The 25430-nt window shown below is 36.6% G+C and overlaps 1 protein-coding gene across 2 annotated transcripts in view; it reads left to right on the top strand.

Moving 5' to 3' along the window:
- Nucleotides 1-1556: 1556 nt before the first annotated feature.
- The window catches only part of LOC127430417 (actin-binding protein WASF3-like), a 39917-nt gene continuing 16043 nt past the window's right edge, over nucleotides 1557-25430 (top strand). For both annotated transcript variants that reach the window (XR_007895445.1, XM_051680166.1), the window contains exons 1-5: nucleotides 1557-1856; nucleotides 15826-15987; nucleotides 17286-17420; nucleotides 21196-21349; nucleotides 21466-21583. Coding sequence is in view for 1 of the 2 variants with exons in the window: in XM_051680166.1 (XP_051536126.1) it covers nucleotides 15855-15987; nucleotides 17286-17420; nucleotides 21196-21349; nucleotides 21466-21583 (540 nt within the window). In the remaining variant the exon portion in view is untranslated. The remainder of the gene's footprint in view (nucleotides 1857-15825; nucleotides 15988-17285; nucleotides 17421-21195; nucleotides 21350-21465; nucleotides 21584-25430) is intronic.

The raw sequence follows: 25430 nt of genomic DNA, 5'->3' as shown, positions 1-25430 counted from the left end.
ACACTTTCTCAACAGCTGTAATCGAAACCCCCTCACAGCTGTGGTAATCCCCTTTTTCTCCCAATTTGGAATGCCCAATTCCCACTACTTAGTAGGTCCTCGTGGTTTAGGATAAAAATATTTGTGGTTACTCACCTCAAACCAGGTGGCGGAGGACAAGTCTCAGTTGCCTCCGCTTCTGAGACCGTCAATCAGCGCATCTTATAATGTGGCTCGTCGTGCATGACACCGCGGAGACTCACAGCATGTGGAGGCTCATGCTACACTCCGTGACCCACACACAACTTACCACAGGCCCCATCGAGAGCGAGAACCACTAATCACGACCACAAGGAGGTTACCTCATGTGACTCTACCCTCCCTAGCAACCAGACCAATTTGGTTGCTTAGGAGACCTGGAGTCACTCACCACACCCTGGATTTGAACTCGCAGGGGTAGTTTGTTAATTCATTTTTTAAAATTAATTCCATGGTAATATAACACAAAGCAGAATATTGTAAATTTACACTCAATATTTAAAAAAAATGTATAATATAAAATATTTGCGAGATTTACGCAGCTAAATAAGGCGGAAACGGGTCATCACAGTCCACAGTGGCAACAAGAGGATCTTCATTGTTCCTTATTCACGCTAGCGTCATCTTTGATTTTTAATAGGAATGACAAAGAGGCTGTGAGCTGTGAGGGACTTACAGTCTCTTCAATGGCTGTACTGCAGTTTAAAGTGTTTTTGGGTCGTTCCACGGACAAAACATTGATAAAATATTTGTCCAAGAACATTCAGTATACAAAGAACTCCAGACAACATGAGTTGTGAAAAATAAGATGTGATCAAGGAGATTTATACAGCTTTATACCGTTCGTGCCATTGAAGAGATTGTAAGTCTATCCCTCACAGCCTCGTTGTCATTCCCATTAAAAATCAAAGATGGCGCTAGCGTGAATAAAGTCGATAGACCTTTTTCACAGACTGTGATGACGCGTTTCCGCATTATTTAGCGGCGTAAATAAAACTTTTTTATATGATAATTTGTTTATTACAAATATTTAGTGTAATTTTATAACATTATTCTTTGTGTTATATTACCCTGGAATTTGTTTTAAAAATGAATTACCACAGCTGTGAGGGTGTTTCTATTACAGCTGCTGAGAGAGTGACAGTAAATGTGTCATCTTCTCCCATCTGTCTGTCTTAACCCACCGCTCTCTATTTTTTTTCCTCTTCTGGAAAGTCATTCAAATGTAATATTAGATTTTTTATTTTGATCTTGGAGCAAATGGGTAAGTGAAAATAAGATTGGCAGTGATCTCCCATTCACCGCTGTCGAAGTTTACCCTGCAAACGTTAACTTACGCGTTTTCAAAACCCGGAGTGTGAAAAAGGTCTATAGTTACAGAGGAAGTCCTGCCATGGTTGAATCGGGTAATTAGCATAAAATATAGGGCAGAGAGGGTTTAATACTATATCAAGCGTGTATTATGTCTTGTTTTCATGATTAAACGTGATATACACCTTTTCATCCCGAGTATGGGCTGGTGTAGCCTATTTTTGATGCTCAGTTTTGACTTGTCATGTCAGAGTTTCCCTTACACACAAATAGGGTTGTGGTCCTTGAATCATTCACACGCATGCGCAGTGGCGTCACCGCTGCAGCGCGTGCTGAGAGGAACGACGCTTCCAAGGCAACGAGATTTCAGCACCACCTCCGCCGTCCAGCGCGCGAGAACACCTCCGTAACGATGGCACCGCGAATGAACGTCTTTAACATCATATAACGCGGAATAGCTCCTGGAAAACGACGTCAGCGAAAGGACTGCGTAACATAAGACCGCGAGGAGGCAGCGACGATTATTCGTAAGTAAACCGTATTTGCAGACAAGTTGCTAAATAGCGCACAATTCATGGCTGACTTGCGTTGAATGCCTTCATATGTTTGTTTTGTGAGGATGCCATTCCAGCTCATTTAAATTGTCTCACATTAGCTACTCAAATGAATGACAGATGCTTAGACATGACAGTGCTGGCGCGCGCATCTATAATAATAAGCTTAATCTATAATGAACGTGTCAGGGTAATTCAGTACATTACTACTAACAGCATAATTTCATGCTTTCATTCACCCCATGGCCGCAAGACATATACACCTGTTATCACATCACATGCCAGCACAGTGGTAAATGAGTGACGTCATGCCCACATTGTGGTATGGATGAGTGACGTCGTGCCAATATAGTGGCATGAATAATTGACATAAACATGTTCAACAGCTACAAAGTCAATAAACTTCTGTTAAGCTACACCTTGGTGTCAGTTCAATGTTTTGGGGAAGAAATACTTTGAGAATCAAATAAAAAAGTTACCAGGGATTCGGATGTTTAAGTTTTGTCAGCTGATGACTTGTTGACAGAAAGTGTGCCCATGCCTGAAACTCATAATCAATGAAGTGGTCATTTTCACATTATAAAATTGGTACTAATATCCTATTAATACAAAACAAAGTGATTGAACACCCTATTTACCACCTTGCAATTTTTATTTTCATTAATAATGCAGGATAATTTATTGACAAATAAAGTCCAGGCTGCTGCTTAGAGGACATAGATATCATAAATGCATGTCGGACATTATTAATAATGCATCAATAATGTACAATATCCTGACAATTCAATGAATTTAAATTACACTGTGTCTCAAAAGACCCAGAGACGACATTTATCAAGGGCTCTAGAAACTGAATTTGCTGCCAGCAAGGTTAAAAAATGACAAAAAGTCTATATGGGCATTATGAGGTGTATACTTTTATATTTCTTTTTTTTTTTAAAGTTTTCATTTGTCGATAGGCCATATTAAAGGAAGTATTATTGTCCCATTTCAGAGGTGCACGTATAGTATTCTTTTCGTTCATTTGAGGTTGACTGATGTGGTTAGTTCAGGCAGGCGCTGAAATTTATAGGCTACAAAATAAAATAAAAAATCTGCCTTTTGGCACACTTGGAGTATGTGTCTCATGACAACTCGTAGTAATTTGTACGCGATGGTAATATTGTAAGATATCGAAGACTTGGCTCGTACAACATGGTCTCATGACAGTTCGTAATAAATTGTATGAGATGGCGATATTGTACATAAAGATCTGACTTGTATTCCAACACAGTCTCATGACAATTAGTAATAATTTTTACGTGATGGTGAAATCATAAGATATCGTTCGACTTAGCTCATGACAACACAATCTCATGACAACTCAATAATTTGTACGCGATGGTGAAATTGTACATAAAGATCTGACTTGTATTCCAACATAGTCTCATGACAACTCGTAATAATTTGTATGTGACGCCGAAATCGTAAGATATCAAAGACTTGGCTCATGACAACACAGTCTCATGATGGCAAAATTGTTAGATATCAAAGACTTGGCTCATACAACATAGTCTCATAATTTGTATGAGATGGCGATATTGTACATAAAGATCCTGACTTCGATTTTTGGGCCAACGAGTTCAAGCTGGCTCATGACAACCTCAGATGCAATTGTGTTCAAAGACTTGCTTTGGCCAAAGTATGGATGGCTGTACATAAAGATCTGATTTGTATTCCAACATAATCTCATGACAACTCTTAATAATTTGTACGCAATGCTGAAATCGTAAGATATCGTTCGACTTTTCTCATGACAACACAGTCCCATGACAACTCGTAATAATTTGTACGAGATGGCGAAATTGTACATAAAGATCTGACTTGTATTCCAGCATAGTCTTATGACAACTCGTAATAATTTGTACGCTATGACAAAATCGTAAGATATCAAAGACTCGGCTCATACAACATAGCCTCATGACAATTTGCAATAATTTGTGTGAGATGGCGATATTGTACATAAAGATCTGACTCTGGGGGTTCAAACATTAATTAGGGTGGTCAGACTATCTTCTTAATCTTCAATAATATAATGTGAAATAACAGGATCTTCAGCACCTTTACTGTGTCTAATGACATCCAGGAATCACATAAGCCTATTTATTTTGCATTCAAGGGTTATTTTTATCCTAATCCTGTTATACTGTAGCTCCCCATATTGTAGTCCACCATGCTTCCTCAAATTAAGGGAAATGCCAGTGACTCCTTACATCCTGCAGTCACAGAATTATAAGCAACTGCATGTGAGGGAATGCAGGCTTTGATTCACATTCCAGGGTGTAGCGCTTGGAAGAGATTACGTAAATGTGTTTTTGTTGAAGGAGCCTAGCGTGTCTTGCCACCAGCATAGTTGAGGCATTGCCATGGTTACCTCTCATGAATGTGCTCCCTGCCTCTGACTGCGTATTTACACTCAGACGTGAGAGGTACTTCAGCTGTGCAGACAAAAAAAAAGTTCTCTTTTAAAGGAATAGTTCAATTCTGTCTTTTATATTTACTCATATATTTACTCATGTTCATATTTTTTTTATGCAAAAACTTCTCTCATATTATAAGTGAACCTCGAGGAACATATTAAAATAGTAAAAAAAAAAAAAAAAGCATGTCATGACCCCTTAAAGTATCAGTCTGTGGCAAGTAGCACACACTCTTTTTAAAAAATTTTTTTTTTTTTTTTTTTTACATACTATAATACAGATGGCAGATATAATTTTTCTGTGGTTCCCAACTGGTATAGCTTCAGGACCCAGACATCAAGCGGCGACCCATTTTATATGTTTTATATGAACATTTTATATGTTTATCATGTAAAAGTATACAAAAATGTATTTATTATTATTATTATTATAATTATAATTATGAGGCCAATAATTCACAGCACTATTATTAGTGGCATAGCAACCAACATCGGTCTGATTTAAATTGGGATCCTCAATTAAATTGGGAATAGCACTGAGATGAGTGACTGATGAGATATTGAGAGCATCTGGAGAGCACGCACGTTGAAGAGAGTGAAGCTGAAAGTGCTCATGATCGCTCAAACAGTCTCTATCACTCAACACACCATCTGATTGTCACAACTCTCGTTACATCATGTATACTCAGATTTATATTTGCATGTTTATTTGTTGTTTAATATGTTTTATGCCCTTTTGCAGTCTCTTTATCATCTCCGTGCTCACTGTGCAGCGAGTCAGAATAACTACCATATTGACTCTAGAAAATGGGCAGCTTAATATTCATACACAATATTCTTACACAGGTTTAAACAAACTGGCATATTCATCTAAATTACAGCATGTCTGAAAGTTTAAATTTGTGAATGCTTAGAATTGCCATCAGTTTACCCTCCAGAGCCACACTGTATGCTTCAAGGGCTGAGCAAGCGCTCATTCATTAGTAGTGTATGCGTGCTACAAAAAAGATCGGCCCTGAATCTAGGCACGATTGGCCGATCGCCGATCATAGATTTAAGACGAAAATCAGCTGATTTAGATTGGTGGCCGATCGATCGTGCACCCCTAATTTTACATATCCTGAAGTTTGTGATATTATTTGAAATCTGGTATCGGATGAGCTTGAAAATCTCTTGTATGTAGCAGTAGATATTTACAGAACAATATACTGTGGGCCTAGTTAACATTTAACCAGAGTTAATGTTTAATGCACAGGTTGTTCTTTTACAGCTCAGAAGCAGTTTTGGTTGTAATCTGATTACAGAGTCATTAGTTACTGTAATCTAATTTCTTTTACTCAAAAGTACTGTAACACATTTAAAAATACAGTTACTGACTATCAATGAAGTTATTTACTTTGAAGTACATTATACTGTAAGTAATATTCATGTAGAATTAGGCCTGTCACGATAATTACGTTATCGACTTATCATACGATATATGGACATGACCTCGATCATTTTTGCTGACCTCGATATTGCCCATTGTGTTTACATGCGTGTTTGTTTACATAAGAATTAATGTCTCCAACATTTTTGCCAGTCGCGCTGCTTCTGTCCTCTCATCTGCTCTCTGTGTTGGAGGCGGGGCTCAGGCAGATCCACACACACACACACACACACACACACACACACACACACACACACACACACACACACACACACCCACACACACACACACACACACACACAGACAGACAGCGGACAGCGACAGGTGAAGATTACGTGTTACTCGAGGCTAATAGGTGTTTTAATAGGTGTTTTTCCTGATGACTGCATAATTCCGGCCAGAAAGTTTGGAAGAATAAGTCTAAATGGTCTTGGTTTCAAAGCTGCATTCCAGAGCTCCGGTGTGGGAACATTTTGGATTTAAGCCGAATGAGAGAGTAGAGCCCATTAATGTGAACGAGCCGGTATGTCAACTTTATTTAAAAACAGTGGCAATGAAAAGTGGCAATACAACTAACCTAAAAGCTCATCTAAAACATATCCATCCCATCCAGTTTTCCGAGCTGGGAACAAAAACGTAGTTGGAGATGGAGAGGGGCTTTCATTTTTTTTGATATTCCAATTCCAATGTCTGAATATTCTTAAGAATTAAAAGTTCATTGCTCTTTGAAAGGATGTACTTGGATTATTATGCTATTATATTATCATTATATCAGTGGCATAAAATGGTCTTAAAATGGCAATAATATCATTTATAGCAATTATTTCTGGGGCAATATATCATCCAACAAAAGTAGTTATCGTGACAGGCCTATTTAGAATACATTTAAAACATAAATTATCTCCATGTGTACTGTATGTCTGTATGCGTTTTGAGATGCATTGACACTATACGGTAATGTAGACATCATTTTTAATTTGTTGAGTGGAAAACAAACTCTTTGGTGAAATGTGTTTTAAAAAGTAACTTTAAACTGATTACAGATTAATTCATTTTTTAAAAAAAATCTGATTACAATTTTAGAGATGTAATTAGTAATCTGTAATTGGTTACTCTTTTGCATAACTTACCCAACTCACTAACTTACTAAACTGTACAGTCCAATTAATGTAAATGAATAAATAAATGTTGTGTTGTTTATAAGTATAGGTTGGTAAATAAATCTAAAACATATACAGTAGTATCTTTTGCACTGTAGGTAAGGCAGTTTCCAGTAGGTACTGTACAAATGTACAGAATAAAGTCATTGCACAAAGTGAGAAATTTATACTGAGAATAAATTCAGCAGAATTGAATGATTCATCCTTGTGCTGCTTACACTTAAGGAAAAATGAGCCTTTTGTTCCTGTTTTGAATTTCTGTGGAAGAAACAGTAAAACGGAAAGTGCTGAGTCTCTTTACATTGCACGCTTTATTTATTCTTCAGAACAGCTGAATGCATATTCTTCGACGTTGACTATTTGGTTACTTTATGCCTTTAGTTCGTTCTGTGTTCTCTCAAAGACTATTGGGTATTGTTAACCAAAAGCTACACCTTTAAAGTCCACTTTTCAAAAACGATCCTCAGCCAATGGTCTAAATTATAAACAGGAGTGAATTCTCTTTTATATGTTCGCAAGCAAACATGCATCTTAGTTGCTAGGCTACCCACACAGCTGAAATAATGTAGTGTGTATTCTGTTCGAATGGGCTTTAGTGAATGAGGCTACAGTGTCACGTGTGCTACAGATTGTGGTTCCCCCCTTGAGGATGTTTGTGTGCATTTGTACATACAGTTCACCATGCCAAATTATCACCATTCTAACAGCTGCAAAGGAATTCACAGCCTCAGGGAGCGTTGCAGCCTAGTTTTCAGCCCTGAATAAAAATATAGAAACTAAAATTCATTCAGTCATTGTTTTGATGGAAATGGCAAAGCAAACATGAGAAGATGAGTGTGAGAATGGAGTGTGTGTTTAGAGAAGGATAGTCTCTGACTAACACACTTCCTCACATATCACAGCACTGACTCTAGAAGGTTGAGTACGCAGCGGAGCATGAGAGAGGGCCTTGGGTGGTTGTCATGGAAATGGTCCGTAGTCTTCTAGGCGAATGAAATGGAGTGTCTATCTGAATGAGCCCATATGGCAAAAATAAATTCTATATTAAAAAATATATATATATACACTACCGGTAAAAAGTTTTGAAACACTTGACCAAAATGTTTCTCATGATCTTAAAAATCTTTTGATCTGAAGGCGAATAATTAAATGTTTAAAATTAGTTTTGTAGACAAAAATATAATTGTGCCACCATATTAATTTATTTCATTATAAAACTAAAATGTAATAAAAAAATAAGTTTTTGAAATTGATGACTTGGACCAAATAAAAAAGAAAAGCAGCCAATAAGTGCCCAATATAGATGGGAACTCCTTCAATACTGTTTAAAAAGCATCCCATGGTGATACCTCAAGAAGTTGGTTGAGAAAATGTCAAGAGTACATGTCTGCAAATTCTGTATATAAATAGTGTATATATTTCAGGAAAATATATTGCTAATTTATGTATATATATAATTAAAAAAATTCTGAATGTTTATTGTCAATTTTAAAATCTAAATATATAAAAATCTTCCAAAATATATATATAAAAATTTATTTAAAAGAGAAAAGAAGAAAATAGTTGCTTTTTCCTCTACAAGAGCTACAAAAGATTATGACAATATGCTTAATTAATTGTACTGAGTTAACGTTGTATTAAACCCAGCTTTTATCTATGCCCCATATCCTAATTTACATCACATTAATGCATTTAGCAAATGGTTGTATCAAAAGAATCTAATATTGCATTCAAGGCAAACATTTTATCTGTTTGTGTATTTTCTGAGAACAGAGCCCTCAACCTGACATGCTCTACCATTTGAGCTACAGAAAGTGCTTTTACAGCTTAATATATATATATATATATATATATATATATATATATTAAGCTGTGTGTGTGTGTGTGTGTGTATATATATATATATATATATATATATATATATATATATATATATATATATATATACATACAGTATATATATACACACCTTTAATGTAAAAATTACAACCTGTGCAATGCCACTGAAAACCAAAGTGACACATTTCAGAGAAAAAACTTAGAATAACTTAACTGCATAAGTGTGCACACCCTTTTATAATTGGGTATATGGCTGTGTTCAGAATCAACCAATCATCAAGCTCATGTGAAATAGTACACACCTGTCTTCACCTGAAGTGACTCTGATTAACTCCAAATAAATCTCAGCTGTTCTTATAGTATTTTTCTGACATCTTCTTGGTTGCATGCTACTACAAGAGCCATGGGCCACAAAGAGCGTACAAAGCATCAACGGGATCTCATTGTTGAAAGGTATCGCTCAAGTGAGGGCTACAAAAAAAATTCTAAGGCATTAGATATACCATGGAACACAGTGAAGACAGTCATCAACAAGTGGAGAAAGAACAGGGCATCCCTCCAAAATTGATGAGAAGACCAAGAGAAAACTGGTCAGGGAGGCCGTCAAGAGGCCTACAGCAACATTAAAGGAGCTGCAGCTCTTTCTGGCAAGTACTGGTTGCTCCCTACATGTGACAGCTATCTCCCGTATTCTTCATCTGTCTGGGCTATGGGGCAGGGTGGCAAGACCAAGCCTTTTCTGACAAAAAAACATCCAAGCCCCGCAAAAACCTCTATCCAGTCTCCCAAAACCATGTGGAAAATGTGTTATGGTCTGATGAGACCAAGATTGAACTTTTTGCCCAAAACTGTATATTTGGCGCAAAAACAACACAGCACATCAGCAAAAGAACACCATACCCACGGTGAAGCATGGTGGTGGCAGCATCATGCTTTGGGGCTGCTTTTCTTCAGCTGGAACTGGGGATTTAGTGAAGGTGGAGGGAATCATGAATAGCTCCAAGTACCAGTTAATTTTGGCACAGAACCTTCTGGTGTCTGCTAGAAAGCTGAAAATAAAGAGATCTTTCAATTTTCAGTATGACAATGATCCAAAGCACACATCTAAATCAACAAAAGAATGGCTTCAGCAAAAAAAGATTAATGTATGGAATGGCCCAGCCAGAGCCCAGACCTGAATCCTATAGAAAATCTGTGAGGGGACCTGAAGAGGGCCGTACTCCGGAGATGCCCTCGCAATTTGACAGATCTGGAATGTTTTTGCAAAGAAGTCAAGATGTGCCAAACTAATAGACTCTTATCCAACTGAGTGCTGTAATAAAATCAAAGGGTGCCTCAACTAAGTATTAGTTCAGGGATGTGCACACTTATGCAGTTAGGTTATTCTAAGTGTTTTTTTTTTCTCTCTGAAATGTGTCACTTTGGATTTCAGTGGCATTGCATAGGTTGTCATTTTTACATTAAACGTGCAAAAATTCTGATATGATTTATCTTTGTTAAAATTTTTACATTACAAAAACCTGCTGTTTTAACAGGGGTGTGTCGGCTTTTTCTATCCATTGTGTGTTTATATATATATATATATATATATATATATATATATATATATATATATATATATATATTAGTATGTAACACTTGGAAACACTCGCATAGAATTTGGAAAACTGAGTTTGTTCTTCTTACCCAAACACATTTTCAGTTACAGTATATATGAATATATGTATATACACTACTGGTCAAAAGTTTTGAAACACATACTCATTCTTTATTATAATTTTTTTTTCTTCACATTTTAGAATAATAGTAAAGTCATCAAAACTATGGAATAACATAAATGGAACTATGGGAATTATGTTGTGACTAAACAAATTCCAAAATAAACCAAAACTGTGTTATATTTTAGCATCTTCAAAGTACTCACCCTTTGCCTAGAATTTGCAGACATGTACTCTTGACATTTTCTCAACCAACTTCTTGAGGTATCACCCTGGGATGCTTTTTAAACAGTTTTGAAGGAGTTCCCATCTATGTTGGGCACTTATTGGCTGCTTTTCTTTATTATTTGGTCCAAGTCATCAATTTCAAAAACCTTTCTTTTTTTTTTTTTATTACATTTTTAGTTTTATAATGAAATACATTTATATGGTGGCACAATTACATTTTTGTGTACAAAACTAATTTCAAACATTTAATCATACGCCTTCAGATCAAAAGATTTTTAAGATCATGAGAAACATTTCGGTCAAGTGTTTCAAAATTTTTTGACCGGTTGTGTATATATAAAACTCAGCAAAAAAAGAAACGTCCCTTTTTCAGGAAACTGTATTTTAAAGATAATTTTGTAAAAATCCAAATAACTTTACAGATCTTTATTGTAAAGGGTTTAAACAATGTTTTCCATGCTTGTTCAATGGACCATAAACAATTAATGAACATGCACGTGTGGAACGGTCATTAAGACACTAACAGCTTACAGACGGTAGGCAATTAAGGTCACAATAAAGTTATAAAAACGTATTTGATATAAATTGAATCTGCCCATTTGATCCTATTATTTAAAAGAATCCAATGGAATTTACCCGAATTGTAATTACATACAACATGTCCACTGATTTTATGGCGTGTATACTTGTATCAAAGATGAATACCTGTACTAATCTAATTAACTCAACGCGCACCCCCAAAAAATGCACATTTAACATGTACATATTTAATTAATTTAAATAAATAATGACTAACCAATTTCTTGCAAGTTCTTTCAGACAAAGTATAAAGTAAATATAATTATGATCATTTCTTTATGTTTGTTGTAATGTATCATGCACCATAATTTTATCACAATTACTCGCAGAAAAATGCATGATTAATTAGTTAAACATTTTTAATTGATTCAGCCCCATATACGTATATATATATATATATATATATATATATATATATATATATATATATATATATATGAACTGTATACCTAAAATGTGAAAATGAATATTCTATCTATATTCTATCCTTATATCTTTGCCCCTCTAGTACATTTTGTAATATATTTGTAATATAGGCCTACAGTATATGTTCTGTATCAAGATTGTCACATATTATTGTCTTTCTTTTGACAAATCTGCCATTCGATGATGGGTACAATGCTGCAATTACAGATGAAGTTTTGCTTTATTTAGATGCTACAGTTGTGTCTATATTTGTCTGTATTTAGAAAATTATATTTATGTGAGCATTAGAAATACATTCTAGTGAAAAGTGTAGTAAAGGCATGCCAGGATATATTAATCTTGAATGGTGAATGCAAAATGCTAGATAGTGACATTATTATTCTGATGAGCTGAGCATGAACTTGATGACCATGTGCACACACACACACACACACACACACACACATCCTACCCTCACAGTCCATCCGAGTGTGATGTTTGACCTCCTATTTCAGTTTGGTGGAATGTCTTTATTCTCTTGGGATATTATTTTTTTGTTTCTGGATTATATGCCAGCGTCACACACACACATACCCCATCCTTCACTCCCCCTGCATTAAAAACATAGCTGAATGTCAAACCATACTTTCCTTACAAGCCTTATGCGTGTTTAACTGCAGGTGCATTTCTAATCATCTCCAGGTCGGACTTAGTACTATGGGGTTGGACTGGTGTCTGGTCTGTTTTTTTCCCTGTAGCACTTCACAATTGATTTAAAGACAGCATTGCATGCAGGGGTCCAGACTTCACTAAAATGGTCGCAAATACGACCAAAAATAATTGATTGTGACAATAATTTAAAATCTTGTCGCCATTGGGGTCAGTCGGTTGTGTGCGTTTATATGCAGTTTCGTCACATATTATCTTGTGAGTTATTGAATACATCATTAGAGCACACACCATCAGTGTGTCTCACACCGCTTTTCACCCATTCTGTTTCTGATGAGCTCGCTGGACCACATGCAACAACAAACCTAACTCGAGAGAGCCGTGAACAAATGACTCTTTTGAACTGGGTCTTTTTCATGAATCACTCGAAAAGAACTGAGGGTGTGAACTCAGGAGCTCAGGTTAGCAGTTTGAATCAGAGTCACTTTCTCAGCGAATCATCTGTCAGTGAGCTCACAACTGGGAGTGCAGACATTTCAAAATAAGAGTCCCATGTATAAATCGGTCTTCTTTATAATTATAATTTAAATTTTTTTTTCCATCTGGTAATTATTGATTGGGATTGGAGTAGCACAATAAACTGCATCTGGGATTTCATTCAATTTACACTCTTGCACTCTCTGTGTCTGGGCCATCTGTAGTAGTAAAGGACTAAGGCAATATTTTAAAACAATTTAAATTATAATTAAATGATATATATGAGATCAAGCTTTTGACACTTAGGACAACTGAGGGACTTGTACACAACTATTACACAAGGTGCAAACATTCACTGATGCACAAGAAGGCAACACACTACTAAATGCATACTATACTTTATGTAAATATCTGTAATGAAGATTCTGAAGGGCAGTACTAAATAAATAAAAAATCTTTTATCTCTTATATTTGTATAAATTATGAAAGGGGTGTGAACATTTGAGACAAAAGGGAAATCCAAACTTATCTTCTCAATTATATATACTGTTTAGTAAACCTCAGATTAATAGGTTATTATCAGCTGTTTTCCTTTGGCTTTCTTTCTTGTTTCTGAAGAGCAATCTTAATTGAGCAGTTCTGTGATTTGGTGATTAGAAACAGCCATTTGGCTCCTTAATGATTCAGTTTAGGAGCCAATGGCCCCTAAGTCATTTTTTTAGTCAGGAACCCTGGCATAACTTGATAATGTTGTATTTTGTGACGTGATGGTGAATCATGGCTCTGAGACTCATCAGACTTCTACACTATATTCAAGTCCAGAGGTCGTTTGAACAGAGGCATAAAACTCTCACAATGTCTCATTATGGAGGACAAAAGAGTAAGCGCATTTATATAGAATGGTGATTAAAACTGACTGGAATTATGCGTGTGCATGAAACAGTTTTAACGCACGCATTCCAGCCTGTCAAAATGTAGTATTCAGATAGACCATAGTGTAAGTATATGTATATAATTATTAATATGAGATTTTTACGGTATACAGAAACTGACTTATGCCATCAGATTTGACTTTGTTATTTAAACTTATAGTATAATATGAATTACAAACTAACTGTGAGGTTAAAACAATGTAGAACTAGGATAAATTAAATAACTATTGGTACCTTTCAAGGCTGTAATCACATATTAAGGACTGTAGGAAATAGCTTAATAATTGGTCATTGAAAAATGTATTGATTGGTCGTTTATTCAGTATATTGTGATGCAGCCCCCCCCCCCCCCCACCCCCTCAGCAAAAAAAAAAAACTTCCCTTTTTCAGGACACTTTATTTTAAAGATAATTTTGTAAAAATCCAAATAACTTTACAGATCTTTATTGTAAAGGGTTTAAACCCTTATATTTTCCATGCTTGTTCAATGAACCATAAACAATTAATGAAAATGCACCTGTGGAACGGTCGTTAAGACACTTACAGCTTACAGACGGTAGGCAATTAAAGTCACAGTTATAAAAACTTAGGACACTAAAGAGACCTTTCTACTGACTCTGAAAAACACCAAAAGAAAGATGCCCAGGGTCCCTGCTCATCTGCATGAACATGCCTTAGCCATGCTGCATGGAGGCATGAGGACTGCAGATGTGGCCAGGGCAATAAATTTCAATGTCCGTACTGTGAGATGCCTAAGACAGCGCTACAGGGAGACAGGAAGGACAGCTGATCATCCTCGCAGTGGCAGACCATGTGTGACAACACCTGCACAGGATCGGTACATCCGAATATCACACATGCGAGACAGGTACAGGATAGCAACAACAACTGCCCAAGTTACACCAGGAACGCACAATCCCTCCATCAGTGCTCAGACTGTCCGCAATAGGCTGAGAGAGGCTGGACTGAGGGCTTGTAGGCCTGTTGTAAGGCAGGTCCTTACCAGACATCACCGGCAACAACGTCGCCTATGGGCACAAACCCACCTTCGCTGGACCAGACAGGACTGGCAAAAAGTGCTCTTTACTGACGAATTGCGGGTTTTGTCTCACCAGGGGTGATGGTCGGACTCGCGTTTATCATCGAAGGAATGAGCGTTACACTGAGGCCTGTACTCTGGAGCGGGATCGATTTGGAGGTGGAGGGTCCGTCATGGTCTGGGGCGGTGTGTCACAGCATCATTGGACTGTGCTTGTTGTCATTGCAGGCAATCTCAACACTGTGCGTTACAGGGAAGACATCCTCCTCCCTCATGTGGTACCCCTCCTGCAGGCTCATCCTGACATGACCCTCCAGCATGACAATGCTATCAGCCATACTGCTCGTTCTGTGTGTGATTTCCTGCAAGACAGGAATGTCAGTGTTCTGCCATGGCCAGCGAAGAGCCCGGATCTCAATCCAATTGAGCACGTCTGAGACCTGTTGGATCGGAAGGTGAGGGCTAGAGCCATTCCCCCCAGAAATGTCCGGGAACTTGCAAGTGCCTTGGTGGAAGAGTGGGGTAACATCTCACAGCAAGAACTGGCAAATCTGGTGCAGTCCATGAGGAGGAGATGCATTGCAGTACTTAATGCAGCTGGTGGCCACACCAGATACTGACTGTTACTTTTGATTTTGACCCCCCCTTTATTCAGGCACACATTATTCCATTTCTGTTAGTCACATGTCTGTGAAACTTGTTCAGTTTATGTCTTAGTTGTTGAATCTTTTTATGTTCATACAAATATTTACACATGTTAAGTTTGCTGAAAATAAAAGCAGTTGAAAGTGAGAGGATGTTTCTTTTTTTGCTGAGTTTATGTATAAGAAGTTAAATAGAAGCATAAGAAAAGAAATGTATCACCTATTAATTTGCTCTTGCTGTTGTGGAAATCCCATAAATTTCATTAATTTTAATAATATATTTACATCCTCACTCTGATTAGAATTCTTTTTTTGAATTCCCCATTTAAAACTGTTATGTAAAACACCCTGTTATCTCCTGATAGGTGAGTGTGTACCATAGTTGAGGACAGTCATGCCTCTTGTGAAGAGGACCATCGAGCCCAGGCACCTGTGCAGAGGAGCTCTGCCTGACGGGGTGACCAATGAGCTGGAGTGCGTCACCAACAGCACACTGGCAGCCATTATTAAACAACTGGGAGGACTCAGTAAGTTCAAGTTTTCTCACTGGTTTACACCAACTGACTGTCATGTAAGTAGACATTATTGGACTTTTCAAAGATTCAATGTTTGATAAAGAGTCTAAAATATATTACAATTAAAAGAAGAGTTCATCCAAAAATTAAAAGTCTTTCATCTTTACTCACTTTTATGTCATTCCAAACCGTGTGACTTTATTTAAATGTATTTTTTATTTTTTTCAGTTTTCGTATGGTTTCAGAAGTCTTGGAGGTAAAACTTTATAATAACTACACGGTATAAAGTATTTAAGTATTAGTTAATTTGTTATTTATAAATCATTCCTACACTGTTAATACATTGATAGAGTATATACAAATTGTATGTTATTAATTTATATTTACTGTAGCATATGATTTATTTATTCAGATTATATATAAGCAGATTGATATTGGATTGATAATATAAGCAGATTGATCATTTATAAACAGATTTCATCCTTAGTAAACAACTTCTAAGAGTAATGGATCATTAATATATGTTTAATTAGGCATTTATAGTTCTCATTTTATATTAGGTCACACAAAATACAGTTAGTCAGGGCTTTATTATGACCTTTATTAAGCATTAATTGCTGTAATAATAAGAGTTCCTTTAACTTTAATAAACACATTCATGAAGCAAAAATGTAGATCTAACTCATTACATATATAAATGTATGGTATATATACAAAAATTTCTATTAACTAAGAATTTATGTATTCTTAATGTTCTCATAAACACTTCTTCACCACTGGTTTGCATCAACTCAGATACATTAGTTAGGTATGGTTAACAAGTTGTTTAATAAGGATGAAAAAAGATGATCAAACTGTTTAAAAGTAAACTTATTAACCAATAATAAATTATTTTCTACAGTGAATATCAGTGAATAACATACTATGTTTATATAGCCTATTACAGCATTAAAAGTGTTAGAACAATCATTTTATAAATGATCAATTAACTATAAACTAATGCCTTACAAATACCATGTAGTTGTTATAAAATGTTCCCAACTTAGAATATTGCACATGAGTTATATGGACTATTTTACGATACTTTTATGGTGCTTTTGCATCCTTTTTGAAGCTTGAAAGCTTCAGTACAGATTCATTGTAATGGAAAGGTGCATCAAAATAAAGAAAGTCATGCAGGTTTGGAACGGCATGAATGTAAGTAAAAGATGTCAGAATTTTTGGATGAATTAAAGATGAGCTTGTACATGATTGTTTGAAAAATGATCAGTTTGTCCTAGCGCTACAACTCCTTGTGTTAATTTGTTCAGGTCGGCATGCGGAGGACATCTTTGGTGAGCTGTTTAATGAGGCCAACAGCTTCTACATACGCATGAACAGTTTACAAGAGCGTGTTGACCTGCTGGCTGTGAAGGTCACACAACTGGACTCCACTGTGGAGGAGGGTACGTGAGAATTAATATGCATATGCAAACATACGCCCACTGCTGACCTGATCCTGTGTGACACAGCCCGTACATTCAACAGAGTACAAACACAGGGCTATTAATAGCACTGCATACTAGCACAGGGACTCAATAATGTAAGCATGTAAAATACAGAAGTCTGTGTAATGACTTTAATTTGAGCTGAGCAGCTGGGGCTCAAATCTGCAGCTGCAGTAATAAGCAGAGTGTGTGATGTCTAGACACTCGCTGTTATTTTAGAGCACAGTTGAGTAGTCTGGCTGAATAAGCAATTGACAAGGGAACTTAATTAATGGGGTGGCAGTTTGTGGGGAATGCACTTCTGTTGATTCTACAAGATGTTGCTAAAACTGAGGTTAAGACTTAAAGGGATAGTTCACTCAAAAATTAAAATTCGGTCATCATTTATTCACTCTCATGTAGTTCCAAACCTGAATGATTTTCTGTCTTCTGTGGAAAACAAAAGATGTTAGGCAGAATGTTCTGTCTCATTCACCATTAATTTTTATAGTACGACTTTACATTAATTTTCCTTTGTTAAGGGATTATAAAGGGGTTATTAATGACTAATAATTCATTTACAAATGCATTATAAGTCCTTGATATGCAGTTATGACAACAAAAGGGTGACTTTTATGCAAAAACTGCCAAATAGTGAGCCATTTTACCTCATATTATAAATGCTTAGTAACATTTGTTTAACATTAGTAACCTTTGAAAATGTACATTAATGTAAATTAAACAGCTATTAAGCATTTAATAAGGAGTTGGTAATGTTAGAAACCTGTACATAATAGTGTTTTTACAGAAGACTTTAGGTAACTAGGACTAGGTAAAGAAAGTGACAAGACATTTCAGTAATGAATATAAACACAAAGCAGACTGTAGCAAAATGACATTATCCCTTCTTTTAATCTCACTACAATAGTCTATTTTTGCTACATTGTTCATAAATGTCATGAATTTGGGCATTTTATGTTTTTGATTAAAATAAGTATGAAGAATTGTTTTTATTAAGAATTTATCAAATTAATGTAAAAATTCTCATATTTGGCAAGTATTGAATGAAAGTTCCCATTTGTATGCATGTTGTTATAACTGCATATAAATGATTTATAATCAGTGTTGGGCAAGTTACTGAGATTACTGTTTACCTTTTAAGTTTAACTAATTAACTTCTAAAACACTTTTCACAGAAAAGTTTTTTTTCCCACTAAACGAGTTAATAATGTCTCAAAATAATGTCTCCTCGTCCATTGTCACACGCCCTTCAGCTGTCCCAGAAATGCAAACAAATGAATATAATTCATATTTGAAATGTATTATACATAAATAATGTTATTATATAAATATGTGTAACTCAAGTAATGTACTTGAATTTAGTGAATTAACTTAACCCTGTAAAGCCTGACATATTAGAAAATTCAAATTTTATATATCGATAAATCTATAAATCGAAATCGTAAAAAAAAAAAAAAAAAAGAAAAAAGAAAAAAAGAAAATTGTATGGTTTTTTTTATTGTATCATATTTGATACATTAGGCTTTAAAGGTAATTATCCTACTGAGGTCCAGCAATTAATTTTTGTGTTGGACATTTGTTACTTAAGTTTTTTTGGCCCATGAATGGCATGAATGAGGAGATGGACCTTGGTTGTTTTCTCTGATGTAATTTCTTGTGGAATTGTTTGTTTTGTTTCTTTTTCTGTATTTTGTTGAAACTTTGTTGAATTCTCTGTAATTTAGTCTTGCTTCCTTAAGAGTTTCCTCATTAAGCTCAGCTGGTCTCAATCTCTAATCATGTGTTTACAAAAGGGACGAGTTGTTGTTTGTATGGTGAGCACTGAAGAAAGCTATAGGCTGAAACGTTTGTTTGCTGGTCTATATTTAACTTACACTTTGCACTTTTTTTTTAACTTTAAGCTGTCATTTATCCCAATATAAGAGTCCGCCGCCATTTTAAATAGATAGTTATAAACATTGAAACCACTTTTTTCACAAATAACCACTAGATGCTGCCATAAACATGTGAAACTTACATACCATATGTTTTTTGCAACCTGGTGTCATAGTGGAAACATAACTCTATATACATTTTTGCAAAACAAATTTTTGCAGCGATTTGTCTCCAGTTACAAATCGCTGCAGTTTCTAGATGAAATAAACACAAGAGCCGGTACAACAACTATTATAGACCCTCCTACTTATATGCACTTATTCAACTGTGATTATCTTGCATGTTAGCTCACATGGTAGAGCACTGGACTTTGAACTCAGTAAACTGGGGTTCAAGAACGCAAGCTGAAACATGAAACCCCAGTATTATGGAAGTGACATGGAAAGATGTGCTTGCTTCAAAAAATGTGCTTTTCATTTCGCTTATGCATTTTAAAACACGATTGACTGAGTTTAGCCATTGGTTGGCTAGTTGCTTCAGAAAAAAACTGCTTTTCATTTCACTTTTGCATTTTAAAACACTATCGGTTGGGTTCAGGGGTTGATTGGGTTAGGTTGTTTTTTTTATTGTCTCATTTATATTTTAAAACACTATTGGGTAGGTTTAGGGTAAAGTTTTTGTTAAGGAACGTACGTTTTACTCATTAAAACCTCCAAATCCACCTTCAAAAGCTCATCTGAATACAACTTCATTTCACTGGGTTTTGGCGCCCTCAGCTAGACATTTCACTTTCAAACTGCAGCCAAACGCACCACGTAAATTACGTTTTGCGTAAACGTAGCAATACCCACATAAATATCATGAGACCGGGCAGGTTTTTTGGCTTTTCAGCTTGAACAGAGAGTGAAACAGGAGCCGTCAAACACTGTTTATAATGCATTTGTAAATGACTTATTTGTCAATACAACAGTGAACAGTGTGGGTAAATTACTTAAAGAAAGTCATACGCTACAAATTATATTTCTTTTCTAAAACTGTAATAAGATTACTTATTACTTCATTGAAAGAGAAATCACAAAACTAATTACTTTACTTTTAAGTTTTCAAAAACTGTGTCATTTGGCAAGGTTACGGTTTCACTGTGGTGCTTAAAAGTACTTAAATTTGTCAGTTGGCAACGGTGTAAGAGGTAAACATTGGAGTGAGTGTGCTTTAAGAGGATGATAGCATGATAGCATATTCCAGTGTTTAGGACCGCTTTGCTTTTTCCCCCTCGTTGTTTATTCTGCTAAAGCACAGGAAAGACTAGTCCCATATCTCAAAAAGGAAAGCAAAGAACAAAAGGTGAGAGGTTTACTATAATTTGCTGAGGGGTTTATGGAAGTATTTTAAAATGTATTTATTTTTCAATTAGTGCAATTCAGTGTGCTTAAAGACATTTGTCATTAATATACTTTCATAGGGGGTTGTGCATGCTACCGGACGGGAACATACAGAAAGGTAAAAGTTATTTAATGATATAGTAATGATTTAGTAATATAATGATATATTCGCCATGCCGAAACATGCTCAAGTGGAAATGCAACTGGAACCGTTCTACTGTACTAACTATACTGTTAATAAACTACTTTATAAACCTTGATGTAAAGTATTATTATTTTCATTGTATGGATGAACTATGGGTGAACTATCCCTTTAAAGGCTGTCAGTCGTTTTGCATGTTTTTGGAGGGTGGGTTTTGGAAAGAGGACATGTTCTTAAAGGCAGCAAAATGCAAAAAAATAATGCTGTCAAACATATTTAATTAATGTTAAACCCTAGTAAAAACAGAGTGTATTTGTGTGTGTTTGCACTACAGTGTCACTACAGGACATCAACATGCGGAAGGCGTTCAAGAGCTCCACCATCCAGGACCAGCAGGTGGTGTCTAGAAACTCCATACCGAACCCTGTCATGGAAATGTATGAGCGCTGTGACAAACCACCCCCTCTAAACATCCTCACACCCTACAGGTGAATATACCTGCCTCGGCTGCGTTCACAGACTCACTTGGTCTTTAGTTAGACTTCTTGAAGCCGTCCGAGACCTTTTCTAAGTTTGTGTTCTGCTGTTTTGTGCTGTATTATAGGGATGACAAAAAGGACGGCCTCAAATTCTACACAGATCCCTCCTACTTCTTCATCCTCTGGAAGGAAAAGATGCTGCAAGCCACAGAAAACAAGAGGAAAGAGAAACGAAGGCAGAAGGTGTGTGTGCTTTTGTGTGTGTGTTAGGGGGACATACTAAACAATGAACCTATGTTCATGCAGGGAGAGTGTTTCAGGCTGATGTGTGTGTACACTCAGGATGTTCTCCACACCCCTCTCTGATCTGTCTTTCTGTCACTCTCACTAGTTCTCTTCTCTTCATCATTAGCTCCGTCATCTTTACTGCATGGCTCATCTAGACAGACTGAGCATAAGTCCTTTAATCCTACTTATCTGTGAGTGTGTGTTGTAACAGCAGCCAACTAAACAAGAAAGTGGAAGTGTTAAGAAGAAGACATGGGTGGAGTTATTGAGTGTCAGGCATAGAGAAGTGAAGTCAAAGAAACAGATTAATTGGCATTTAGCATTTAATGCATACCTTGGGCCTCATACCATATATTTAATATTCATCAACCTTTCTCTTTTGAATAGTGTAATAAACTAAATTGCAAAAACTCTATTTTTTCTAATTGCCTAGTTACCTAATGAGTTTAGGGTTTACCCAAGATATGTCTATATAAGTTTATTTACACAGGATAAAAATTGCTTCGTTTTTTTGGAATGGATTTATAGATTGAAAATTGAGATTTTTATATTTTAGTGTTTTTAAGTGAATAAATAAAAGTACATTTCTAGTTTCAACATTATTTATACTTCAGAACTTTGGACAAGAAAAACTAGCTCCATTCCATGTGGCCCACATTTGCTTTTCGCCATTGAAAATGGGTCAAATTGAAAATTTTTCAGATGGAGCTTCATTAAGAGTCCCATATTTCTGGAATTTAACCATAAAGGGCCTTAAGTATGAACATACAAAAAGGAAAGTTTGTTCTGAACCAGAATCTGAAAGGATATTAAGATATATTTAATACTCCAACTAAAACAACACAAATTATTGGACACAAATCCCATTTTTGGACTTAAACCACTGTCATATAATCCAACATGCGGTGCTGTAGTCAACTGATTTCAGTAACAGACATACCTATCTGTGTAAAAATAAAATAATGATGCTGTCTGCCACCTTTCTAAGGTAATATGTTTGACCTGTAGCCATTTTGACCCTCCTCTACAAAATACTGGATTACTCAGTAAATATTAATCCATGACATTTATTATTTTGGATTTCATCATCATTTATGTTTATCTTTCTTCAGAAAAATATGAATGAAATCAAAATTTCAGCCCAGGGACGTTTCTGAAATTCGGTTGATTTGACATGGAATAAACATGATGTAACTTTCTTAAAGGAATAGTTCAACCAAAAAATAAAAATTCTCTCTCATCATTTACTCACCCTCATGCCATCCCAGATGTGTATGACTTTCTTTCTTCTGCAGAACATGAATTAAGATTTTTAGAGGAATATTTCAGCTCTGTAGGTCCATTCAATGCAAGTGAATGGTGGCCAGAACTTTGAAACTCAAAAAAGCACATAAAGGCATAAAAGTAATCCATACGACTCCAGTGGTTAAAGCCATGTCTTCAGAAGCGATATGATAGGTGTGTGTGAGAAACAGATCAATATTTAAGTCCTTTTTTTTACTATAAATCTCCACTTTCACTTTCACATTCTTCTTTTGTTTTTGGCGATTCACACTCTCTGTGCATATTGCCACTTACTGGGCAGGGAGAAGAATTTATAGTAAAAAAAGACTTAAATATTGATCTGTTTCTCGCCCACACCTATCATATCGCTTCAGAAGAGATGGGTTTAACCACTGGAGTCCTATGCATTACTTTTAGCAGAATAAAAGTAATGCATAGGACTCCAGTGGTTAAACTTTATCAGAATCAGAATTAGCTTTATTGCCAATTATGCTTACACATACAAAGTATTTGTCTTGGTGACAGAAGCTTCCAGTGCACAAACAATACAACAAGACAGAGATAATAAAAAAAATTAATAAAAATAAAAAGTGAATAGAAAATATAAGTATATATATAGAAATATACAATAAGACCTTTTTCTCACTCTGGAAGTGTACAGTTCTTGAAGGGAGTGTAGGGGGCAACCAATAATCCGCTCAGCAGTCCAACCTATCCTTTGTGGTCTTCTGATGTCTGATTTCGTAGCTGAACCAAACCAGACAGTTACTGAAGTGCAGAGGACAGACTCAATGACTGCTGAGTAGAACTGTATCAGCAGTCATTGAGTCTGTCCTCTGCACTTCAGTAACATGCTACAGGCGCTGCTGATACAGTACTGCTGAGTAGAACTGTATCAACAGCGCCTGTGGCATGTTGAACTTCCTGAACTGGCGAAGGAAGTACAACCTCTGTTGAGCCTTCTTCATAATGGAGTCAATGTGGGTGTCCCATTTCAGTTCCTGTTTGAAGGTAGAGCCCAGGAACCTGAATGACTCCACTGCTGCCACAGTGCTGTTCAGAAGGGTCCTTGGCAGTGCAGTCATTTGTGTACAGGGAGAAGAGTAGTGTGGAGAGCACACATCCCTGGGGGGCACTAGTGCTGATAGTACAGGTGCTGGAAGTGAATTTCCCCAGTCTCATTAACTGCTGCCTATCTGTCAGAAAGCTGGTGATCCACTGACAGATAGAGGTGGGAACAGAGATTTGGTTTAATTTAGTCCAGAGAATAGCTGGGATGATAGTGTTGAAAGCTGAACTGAAGTCCACAAAAATGATTCTTGCATGTGTCCCTGGTCTGTACAGATTTTGCAGGATATGATGCAATCCCATGTTGACTGCATCATCCACATACCTGTTTGCTTGATAAGTAAATTGAAGGGGATCCAGAAAGGGTCCAGTGATGTCCTTTAGGTGGGCCAACACCAGTCTCTCAAATGACTTCATGACCACAGACGTAAGAGTGACAGGTCTGTAGTCAATTTGTCCTGTGATTTTGGGTTTCTTTTGGACAGGGATGATGATGGAACGTTTGAAACAGCGGGGAACTTCACACTGCTCCAGTGATCTGTTGAAGATCTGTGTGAAGATGGGGGCCAGCTGGTCAGCACAGGATTTTAGACAAGTGGGTGAAACACTGTCTGGGCCCTGTGCTTTCCTTGTCTTTTGTTTCCGGAAGACCCAGCACACATCCTCTTCACAGACCTTACGTGCAGGTTGAGTAGGAGGAGGGGGGAGGAGGGTGATTGCAGGAGGTGTTGATGGTTGTGTGAAGTGAAGGCCAGAGTGGGTGTGGGGTGTGAGACTGGGTTTTTCAAATCTACAGTAAAACACATTCAGGTCGTCAGCCAGTTGTTGATTCCCTGCAGTGTTGGGGGATGGTATCTTTTAATTAGTAATGCCTTTCAGGCCTCTCCACACTGATTCAGGATCGTTGGCTTAAAACTTGTTTTTCAGCTTCTCAGAATAGCTTATTTTAGCCACTCTAATCTCTTTTTGGCCTGACGAAGCTGCTTGAGTTTTGCTGTAAACCATGGTTTTTCGTTGTTGAACGCTAAATAAATCCTAGTAGGAATTCACATATCCTCACAGAAACTGATATATGATGTTACAGTATCTGTGAGCTCATCCAGATTGGTGTCTGCAGCTTCAAAAACACTCCAATCAGTGCAGTCAAAGCAGGCTTGTAGTTCCAGCTCTTCTTCATTGGTCCATCTTTGTACAGTCTTTACTACAGGTTTATTTAGGTTTCTGCCTGTAGGTCGGAAGAAGATGAACCAGACAGTGATCAGAGAGTCCCAAAGCTGCTCTAGGGACAGAGCAATATGCATCCTTAAATGTTGTGTAGCAGTGATCCAGTATATTTCTGTCTCTTGTGGGGCGTGTAATGTGCTGTCTGTATATTGGCAGTTCACAGGTGAGATTGGCTCTGTTAAAATCGCCGAGAATAATAATAAGCGAGTCTGGCTATTGTTGTTCC

Source organism: Myxocyprinus asiaticus, chromosome 40, assembly GCF_019703515.2.
Source record: "Myxocyprinus asiaticus isolate MX2 ecotype Aquarium Trade chromosome 40, UBuf_Myxa_2, whole genome shotgun sequence".
In the NCBI taxonomy this organism is placed as follows: domain Eukaryota; kingdom Metazoa; phylum Chordata; class Actinopteri; order Cypriniformes; family Catostomidae; genus Myxocyprinus; species Myxocyprinus asiaticus.
This window is presented reverse-complemented; position numbering and strand designations above follow the sequence as displayed.